General features: G+C 47.5%; 2 protein-coding genes across 2 annotated transcripts; one reads left to right on the top strand and one right to left on the bottom strand.

The window, feature by feature from the left end:
- The first annotated feature begins 182 nt into the window (after nucleotides 1–182).
- Nucleotides 183–3,812, top strand: LOC119559852 (serine/threonine-protein kinase STK11). Its single transcript, XM_037872957.1, is given in 5 exon segments — nucleotides 183–546; nucleotides 548–1,576; nucleotides 2,117–2,311; nucleotides 2,372–2,532; nucleotides 3,122–3,812. Coding segments are annotated over 5 exon segments (1,698 nt in total). The 5' UTR covers nucleotides 183–496; the 3' UTR covers nucleotides 3,385–3,812.
- A 153-nt stretch (nucleotides 3,813–3,965) lies between these two features.
- LOC119559850 (integrator complex subunit 5) lies at nucleotides 3,966–7,765 on the bottom strand. The gene is made up of 8 exons (XM_037872955.1): nucleotides 7,562–7,765; nucleotides 6,722–7,497; nucleotides 6,153–6,497; nucleotides 5,823–6,087; nucleotides 5,342–5,760; nucleotides 4,639–5,283; nucleotides 4,433–4,575; nucleotides 3,966–4,372 (listed from the first exon to the last, which is right to left on the bottom strand). The coding sequence occupies exons 1-8, from the start codon at nucleotides 7,666–7,668 to the stop codon at nucleotides 4,091–4,093; spliced, it is 2,982 nt and encodes a 993-aa protein (XP_037728883.1). The 5' UTR covers nucleotides 7,669–7,765; the 3' UTR covers nucleotides 3,966–4,090.
- Nucleotides 7,766–9,827: the final 2,062 nt, after the last annotated feature.

A 9,827-nucleotide genomic window follows, 5' to 3' on the forward strand; every position in this document is an offset into this window, starting at 1 on the left:
TTTAGCCTCGCCAGCAACAACAAGACTTTCGCTGTGCAGCCCTGGTCAGTGTGACCGTACGGCGAAACACCAAATTTGACCAAAAAATAATTGTTAAACAATTTTCGGAAAAAAAGAACAAATTGAACGGAAAATAAACACAGAAATTAACAAATTTATATGAAAAACAGATCGAGCAGTTGTGGACCGGAGAAGGGGTGAAGGAAATCCAGGGGAAAAGCCACGCGAGAAACAACGGACGACGAGAGACCTCGAGAAAATCACAGGCCAACAATCAATTCAAGTGTGTTTGTGCGAATTGATTACAAAAATAAAGGTATTTCGAGAGGTGAGCGATAAAAGAGGGAGAAAAACACGCGTGTGCTTGGAGAGGATTGGGTTGGCCAGCCAGTAAGCACCCACAGCACCATCCAAGCCTGCTCCCCGCAACTCCAAATCCGCCGGAGTGGGGCCACCCCACCTGCGATATGTGATCAGTGGGGCTCTCCGGAGGTTTATGCAATGTTCTAGCTCTCGGCAAGGCGGAGGAGAAGCAGCCGGAGCAGCCTGTCCAGATGACTGTGACCACCATGGAGGCACAGGTCAAGGCAGCACACCATCACCATCCACACCATCCAACGGGCGGCGGGGCCCAGCACAAGGAGGAGGAGGATCCGGGTCCCGTCGAGGACGAGATGACCGTTCTGCTGGCCAACAAGAACTTTCACTATGACGTCGCCTCCGACCTGGACGACGAGCCCTTTGTGGAGCTCAAGGAGGACACCACTGCCGCCGTGTCGGAACCGGCGGGAGCAGCGGGCTTCTACAATCCCGATGAGCTGCTCCTCGAGGAGCAGCCACATCCTCAGGTCACCTGGCTGGACGACGACGAGATCGAGACGCTGGATCGCGTCACCCTGGACATGGGCAACATGTTCTTCAATCGCGTCGACAGCCAGGACATCATCTATCAGCAGAAAAAGAAGAACATCAAGATGGTGGGCAAGTACATCATGGGCGATGTCCTTGGCGAGGGCTCCTACGGCAAGGTGAAGGAGGCCATGAACTCGGAGGATCTCTGCCGGCTGGCAGTCAAGATCCTGACCAAGCGCAAGCTGCGCAGGATACCCAATGGCGAGCAGAACGTCACGCGAGAGATCGCCCTGCTGAAGCAGCTGAAGCACCCGAATGTCGTGCAGCTGGTGGACGTTCTGTACAACGATGAGAAGCAGAAGATGTACCTGGTGATGGAGTACTGCGTCGGGGGGCTGCAGGAGATGGTGGACTACCAGCCGGACAAGCGGATGCCGCTCTTCCAGGCGCACGGCTACTTTCGCCAGCTGGTCGACGGCCTGGAGTACCTGCACAGCTGCCGGGTGATCCACAAGGACATCAAGCCGGGCAACCTGCTGCTCTCCCTCGACCAGACGCTCAAAATATCCGACTTCGGCGTGGCCGAGCAACTGGATCTGTTCTCGCCCGACGACACGTGCACGACGGGCCAGGGATCGCCGGCCTTCCAGCCGCCGGAAATCGCCAACGGACACGAGACCTTCGCCGGCTTCAAGGTGGACATCTGGAGCAGCGGAGTGACACTGTAAGCCTAGGATAATACACTGTTTTAAGAAGTCATTTGTGGTGTACATAGATCATCTTTATTTTCACGAAAAATATCATATTCTATAAGGCTAATCAATAATGTCTATTGAAGCTTCATTTTTCCTCTTGTAAAATGCATTAATTTTATTCACAATCCAAAAAAGGTCGCAATAAGATAAAAATTCTTTCCTTTGTTCTCTATGGATATCATAAATCTTAACCAAAGAATTGCATCATTAATTTAAATTAGAATATCAAGTGTTTATTGGTTTCTAAAAATATAAAATTACATCAGCTTACATCAACCACTGTTTGTTATTGTAAAATGTGTAAACATTGAATCACCATCAAGGATTTTTTCGCTTTCGAGAACTTATTGGTATGCCATTTTAGTTTTCTGCGTGTTATACAAATGTACCAAATATTTTTTTTATAAAGAAAATAATGTAGCTTTATTGAAATCACAGGTTTTATAAAATATACATTATTGAAATTTAACTTCCTTTCCAATAATATGACTTATCTTCTCAACTTGCAGCTACAATTTGGCCACTGGACAATATCCCTTCGAGGGTGACAATATCTACCGACTGCTGGAGAACATTGGGCGGGGGCAGTGGGAGGCGCCTGAGTGGCTCTACCAGATGGACGCAGACTTCGCCACGCTGATCCTGGGCATGCTGCAGGCTGATCCTAGCAAGCGCCTCTCCCTCCAGGAAATTCGCCACGACACGTGAGTTGGAATGCCTTTCTTGACTTTTTGATTAATTAAATTTGAACTTCCTCCATTTAGTTGGTTCAGATCCGCCCCGGTGAAAACCGGCCCACCGATACCCATTCCCCCGCTGAATGGCGACAAATACCGCAGCTCGACGGTGATACCTTACCTGGAAGCCTACCACTACGGCGATCAGCACCAGGAGGATGTCTACTTCACCGAGCACGACGTCAATCGTGAGTAGTGGGTTCCTTGTGTCCCTCATGTGTTTTGGTTGTATTCAGAAGTAGTATTCAAATTGAAAATATTTAAAGTACATTTAGCATTGCAAAGAACAGAAGTATCAAACTGCTTTGTTAAAACAGAATAAAATTTCCTCATTAAACGAGATTTTTTAAATATTTATAGAATGCTTTATCAGAAAAAAGATTTTTTTTATTATAGTCTACTGAAAAGCGCCTTTTAATAACGATTGATTCTTGCTTTAAGAAATTTAACCCATTTTAAATTCTTCTTTTATACATGAGATTCGATAAGCCTCAAGTGTTTTGGTTAAATTCTGAAAAGGTAGTAAATAATTCGGCAACAAACTTTTTTTATCCTAGTTAAAAGAGGATAGAATTCCCTCTACAAACAAGATTTCCTAAATAGTTCTGGCCTTTGGTGATATAAGATTTTAAATGCTCTGCCAGAATTCGATTTATTTTATTATAGTCTACTAAAAAGCGACTTTTAATAAGGATTGATTCTCGCTTTTAGAAATTCTAACCATTTTAGATTCTTTTCCATAAGCCTTGATTAACCTTTAAATGCTTTTCCTTACAGAGGAGCTCGCCCGCCAAGCGGCTGCGGCTGCCTCCGAGTATCGAGCCAACAAGGCTGCCCAGGCAGCCTGCCACGCCTACGAGCCGCCTTCCACGAGTGCTGCGGCCGCCGCAGCCGCATCCGCCTCCGGCAATTCCCTGGGCAACGGGAGCAGGGAAGAGCCGCCCCCGGTCAAGAAGAAGGGATCGGCCCTGAAGCGGCGCGCCAAGAAGCTGACGTCCTGCATCTCCGTACGCAAACTGAGCCACTGCCGGACTTCGTAGGCGCACACGGTTGCCGCCACCACACTTAGATGCTAAGCGTAATCGAAAGGAATAACTTTGTTAACAAATTGTGAGGAACTTTTTGGTTTTGTTTTCCCGTTTTTGTTGTCCTACATTCGCCAAGTATTTGTAAACATAGAACCATGTAGGAACCATAAACCAGGAGCACCTGGACGCCCCAGCAGCAGAGGCAGAAGCATCAGCCGCGACTCTAAGTTAGCTGATGGCCAGGACGCTTTTGGGACGAGGCAGCGATTGGGGCCACACGAAAGCTATATATATCCATGTGACAATACTGTGTATTATTATGAAACAAATGAAAGCGTAAATTAGTCGTTAATATATGATGTACTGAAGGCAGCGGACGATTGCTGGAGGAGACGGTGCGCGTTCGGTTCGCACACATAAAGAGACATGTTCAAGTGAAATTGTTGTTGGCTTCGTTATATTCTAAAACCACTACCCACAAACGATGCGATTTTCAGGCGCCGTCGGTACAATAACTGCTGGACAGTATTTGCAAAGGCCTAGGTTGAGATTTTAATTTTTACAAACCAATGAAACGAAAATAAAAGAACCCATTGAAGATCAAAATACAAACACTGCATTTAGTTCGCACACTCCATACTCCACACTTCACACTCAACATTTCATTCCACACACACGCACAGGCTCACACAACATTAGGCTAGCTAACTACGGATGCTTAATCTAGTTCCACGATCTGCAGCCGGTCCGTGGGATCCGGCTCCGAGTGGCCTTCCATCAGCTCGCCCATGATGAACATCTGATGGTAGTGCGGCCCCAACGTGGACAGCTTGCGCTGCATCAGGTGGCGCAGGGTGTCCACATACTGGGGCGGCACCTTGGCCAGCGGCGTGTTCGTATTCCGCCAGTGCAGGCCGTTGTTGTCCACGTGAAAGAGCGCCGGCGAGGGCACGTGATCCTTAAGGTAGTTCCAGATGCACTCGCGCAGCAGAAGAGCGATCTGGAAGTGGGTTTCAGTGGTTTATAGTACAAAGTTCTTACAAATCTAAAGGTATCCTACCTCTGCCGACTCAAAGTGCTCGATAATGAGATGCAAATTGGTAAGTGGCGGCGGTATCAGTTGGCTCATAGCCAGCAGCTGCAGCATCTTCTTGGTGCACAGCATCAGCTCATCGTTGGCAGCCGTGGGCTGGAATCTATTGACTGAAAAAGTAACAATTTTGTTAGAAAAGGTTTTTAATAAACTTAAGTAAGTGTAAAGCCCACCATTCTTTCCCCGCCAGTGATGCAAGCAGGTGGCGCAAAGTGCCCGCAGTAGCACGGAGGAATAGCAAAGGGCCGGCCTATGACCGGCAATCAGTCCCAAAACAGCCCAGAGCACCGGCGAGGTGATAAACGCCCTTCTGATCTGCATGTCCCGCTCCATGGTGACCCGGGTGAACTCCTCATCCGGAAATGGCAGGCCGTTGTACATGACGTCCGTGGAGACCAGCTCGACCAGCAGCAGCGAGACCAGCGAGTAGCCCTCCACGTTATTCGGCTTCTCCAGATCGGCGCAGCAGGCATTCAATGCCTTTAGATACAGCGCCTGCTTTTCCGCATCGCAGCTTCGCTCGTTGGTGGGCAGCACGGGTCGCAGACCACGTCCTATAATCCCGGAATGCAGCACGGACCGATTCGAGTTTGCGCCAGAGCTGGTGTGCAGGTTCTGCAGAATGAGCAGCTCGTGCTCGGGGATTTGCAGCTCATCCAGTTCGTACTCCTCCAGCTGGCCAAGCAGATGGCCATGGTAGAAGAGGGCGCCCTCCACCAGCTCGCGTAGGCAGACTGTTCTCGCAATCTTCCTCGCGGAACACTGGCGCTGCAGCAGGGCGTATGAGCGATGCGAAGCCGCCGCACGACGGATCACAGCTGTAACACAGAAGATTTGTTATTACATATATGTATAAGCCAATAAAGTGATCCTTACTCTGCTCAGTTAGGCCCACAAAGAAGTACTTCACGCTAAGCACGGCCAACTTAAGGACAAGGGGAGTTCGCAGGACATTGGTGCGGCTGCCGGCTTCAATGTTGTTCAGCAAATCCACAATGAGGTGGGCCAAGCGCATTCGGGTCACGTCTTCCTCCTCCGCCTTATCCTCGCCTGGCTCCAATTTTGGGCGCTTTCCGTAGTCTTTTCCATTGCACATGTCATTATTGTTGTTGTTATTGCTCTGCTGCGCCCTAAACTTCTCCGCACTGCGCTCAGCAGCATCTCTGTCCATCTTCAGAACCAATTTGTTGACGGTGCAGTCAAAGATTTGGATGATTTTGGGAAGACACTCGTTGAGGGCTTGGTTTAAATGCTGCGCTTTGATATAGGGAGCCACATTCTTGCTCTTGTGCATCCTGGGGGTGATTATCAAGCGGAAATGTTACTGGTATTCAAGTAGAAATATTATTTCTCTCACCTGGCCAGTATGTTGAGGTTGGAGAAAGTGTTGAATGCCTCTGTGGGCGTGCCAGGGGGCACTGGCAACCGATTGTTGACCTGAACATGCAGCGTTATATCCTCCAAAACCATCTTGAAGCCTGGCGTGAAACCGGGAAAGTTCACCATGCCGCTTTGGCCGCCTAGTAAACGGATTAGGGCGCCAATACCATTGGGGTTCTGGGCATATGACTTCTTTAGAAGCTGGGATATCGTCTGGTAGTAAATGTGTGGGTGCTGGGATGCTAAGAAAAGATAATACGCATTGTTTAGTTGCTTTAAAATGTAAGTAATTGATATTTTTACTTACAGACCACCAGCAGCAGCCGCACGGCCGTTTGCTGCTCAAAGAGATTGGTGCTGAGGCAGCTCTTCCACAGCATGTACTTGGTTTCCTCATAGGCCAGATCTGCCAGCAGCGGAAAGTTGCGCTGATTGAGCACCCACTGCTCCAGCTCTTGCATTGAGTTGTCCAGGAAGTCCTGGCACCAAACGTACTTCTCGGCCATCTTGGCTGCCGTGAGTAGCAACGTGGCTCCATGCTCGTTCAACCGGAGCACGGCGTTATTTAGCGTGGGCTGCATTCCGGCAAACATCTTGTTGCTCAGCCAGAGCGGCGACTTTTGCACAATCACCTCGCACATTTCCTCGGAATCTAAAATAAAGAATACTTGTTATAAATCGTCTTACATAGCAGATCAGTCATATGAAAGAGGAACTTTCAAAACAGATTATGAACTTAATTTTAGGTTAAAAGAAGTAGTATACAGTAATTAACTTAAATTGAATTAAAAAGGTTAAAAAACAGTAATTGTAATCGAAGAAGTTGTTAAAGTATTCTTTATACTTAACAATTTCCTTCATCTAACTGCCACTCACATATTTCCACCAGCACATTGACCAAGCTCTGCAGGATCGTGTCCGAGTAGTTGGTGGTGATCAGCAGGAAGGGCACCACGGCCACGTCCAGCGGCTTCTTGGGCGCAAAGCCCTCCCTGAGCATCTCGCGGAAGGCGGCCCTTAACTGCTGCTCGTGGCAAGAGGTCATGTAGTCGAGGATGCCCGCCTCCGAGTCCAGGTGGCAGCGGTAGTCCTCGACGAACCGCTTGATGCCGCACTGCAGGATCTGCATGATGATCTTGTAGGGAAAGCAGCCACCCAACCTGGCCACAATCCAGTCGAAGGTCATGGGAAAGCGGTGGAAGGCATTCAGCATGATCTCGACGCAGGCCTCCTCCTCCGGCTGGGTGAGCTTCCGGAAGCAGCTGTTGATGAGGGTCATCAGGCCGTGCATGGCGCTGCACTCCAGCCAGTAGTTGCAGCTGGCCGTGATGGTCATCCGCCGCTGGGTGTACTTGTCGCTTAGCTTGGCCACCAGCTCCAGACTCCAGTTGGCTATGAGGGGCGACCAGGCGGGCGGACCCTTCCACACCAGGCTCTGCAGCGCCGTCTTGACCAGGTTGAAGCTCTCGTACTCCGGCGCGCGGAGTTGCTGCTGCCGATTCCCGGCCTGCTTCACCTGGGACACCGGCATCCCGGTCTTCGAGTCGGCCATCTCGGGAGACACATACAGCTGGACGCTGATCTCGGCCAGCAGGGCGAAGTACTCGAAGACTATGTCCCGCGTGGCGGGCAGCTCCTCCAGGAATCCCAGCCTGCGTGGATCAAAGCGATTTGTTGTTTACCACGGACTCAGAGGAAGTTTAGCGGTCTACTTACGCGAGCTTGATGAGATTGGGGCTGGTCAGCAGCTGGGGGCAGCTGTGGCCATTGCTCACCGTCTCTATGAAGTGCTTGAGCTGATCCAACAGGTTCTGGCGCAGCATTTTGTGGTTTTAGGCATCGGATCGGGAAAGTAAAAGTTAAAAAAGTAAAGCAAAAGAGCAAAGCAAATGCCTTGCGTTGTCAGCCGGTATTTCGAAGCCGCAAGCCGTTGGGCACACCAAGCCAACGGTCACACCGTACCGTACCGCATTGCGTTGTTCAACACTCTTGCGGGACCGTTTACTTCGCATTTTTGGCCCTTATAGCCTATTCACACAAGGGGCTTTCTCTTCAGCGACCATATTTAGCGAACTTTTCCTTAAGCCTAGTACTCACATCGACGAAAACCGCGAGCTAACCATAGGAGTGAGGGAGAGGCAAGTACGCGGCCAACGCTTTTTGTCGGGTCTGTTTTTTTGCGCGGTACTCAGATGAGCTAAGGAAATACTAGAAAAAATACCAGATTTATCGAGTGAATTTCGATGAACGCCGTTAGCCGCGGCCCAAAGAATAAGAAATTTAATCTTTGGCGGTGTTCATGCAGAAGCAGTGGGGAATTTTAAAATTCGAAATGAAAGAAAACCCCAAAAACGCCTAAAGGAGGTCAGTGCAGATGAAAAAGGATACCTAATTCAAGCTGTTACCCATTATTGTGGGACTTGACCGACAGGAAGCAATACCACAACGGGGCAAATTCGCAGAATAGTTGAATTTTTATTTCTTTCGGCACCAGCAGACTTTTCTTTTTTAAATTGCTCCAATTGATTTGTTTGGGAACAAGCCCAGCTGCTTCACAGTAGGACCATGCCACATGCATTGCGGGTGAACTTTGAAAACTTCGGTCACACTACAAAGAATAAGATTTTTCGACTAGTGAAACTCTTAGCCGATCTGAGTACTGGGCTTTAACAAGGAGTACACGTGTTAGAAGGAGAACTGGTGAAGTCGATACAACTCGCTGCAGCAGAAAATGGGACCGCACACGAAAAATCGATTTAGTATTTAATTGTTTTCAGTATTTTATACGACGTTAGGTGATTTTTGTACTGGGCGTTTCGGGAGTTTTCTGAGATGGAAATGCATTTGGACTGCAATGGGACCGTTATAAGGAAATTGTTGTTGGTGCAGGACCATGGATCCTCCCAACGACTCAAAATTCAGCCATTAATCTCATCGCGAAAAGAGATATTGCTAAGTTCTTTTTTAAAAAAATGATCAATCTCCAGTTTATGTCCTTCTTGACAAGACCTGGCACTTGTTGCACTGAAACATACATTATTTATTTAAAGATGAATCCATTTGAAGGTGCATTCACCTCCCAAAATTGTTGCTTACAAATTGGATATAGTCATATATAGATGTCCGTCAAATAAGCGTCGGTGACTTAGCGGCGCTGGCGGAATCTGGAACACGGGGCCAATTTTTATTTATTTATTTTCTCGGCTTCTTGGGGCCGATTCGAAAAATATTATATGCAAAATTGATTAGAATAAAAATATCTATCGATCTAGATAGTTTGCAAACATATCCGACTTCTAGAAATGTATTAAAAATCTATTTAAAAAATCGGGTCCCCACAATTTTGTTTATTGCTCCCCTCACAGAGGTTGTACCAATATGCACGGTAAACCTGGTTATTGGGCGTTAATTCGAGTTTCTTGTCAGAAAGTATCATTGAGCTAAAGCCGTCAGTTTTTGAGAAAATAGCTTAACAGTGAAGGCACCTCGGGTTTTCCCCATACAAAAAAGGGGGGCAAATATTAAATTGCACAGGGCTCCACTCTCAGACGTTGTACCAACATGCACGGTATATTGGCAGATTGGGGATCGCCTTAAGCAAGTTCAGTGCAAAAATCATAACGATAAAGCCGTCAGTTTTTGAGAAAATCGCTTTACAGTGGGGGAAGATAAATAATTAAAAGAAGTGGCGCCAGATTAAAATTTGAACCAGTAAGTTCCAAGACATGAACCACTATGTAAAAAATGTATTCAGGACACTAACCATATGGGAAAAAAATTATGTTTCGACGCTATCCCTATTTTTAATTAATTTGACTTTCACAGACGTTGTACCAACATGCACGGTACCTCGTTGGAAAGGAAATTCATTTTACTAATTAACAAATGTTTTTATTGGGGCCAAAAGTAACTATTGTTTGTAAGTTTAATTTTTAAAAGATTTCTGGTATTTTTACATTGAATGCCAAAGATAACACATCTT

The sequence above is a fragment of the Drosophila subpulchrella genome, unplaced genomic scaffold (genome assembly GCF_014743375.2).
Source record: "Drosophila subpulchrella strain 33 F10 #4 breed RU33 unplaced genomic scaffold, RU_Dsub_v1.1 Primary Assembly Seq354, whole genome shotgun sequence".
NCBI lineage: Eukaryota > Metazoa > Arthropoda > Insecta > Diptera > Drosophilidae > Drosophila > Drosophila subpulchrella.

Bases quoted from the DNA above. Each gene is read 5' to 3' on its own strand.
- LOC119559850 (XM_037872955.1), bottom strand. From the start codon at position 7,668: ATGCTGCGCCAGAACCTGTTGGATCAGCTCAAGCACTTCATAGAGACG. The intron at 6,498-6,721 runs GTGAGTGGCAGT...TCTTTATTTTAG, and splicing joins CAATGTGCTGGTGGAAATAT to ATTCCGAGGAAATGTGCGAG. The intron at 6,088-6,152 runs GTAAGTAAAAAT...ATCTTTTCTTAG, and splicing joins GCGGCTGCTGCTGGTGGTCT to CATCCCAGCACCCACACATT.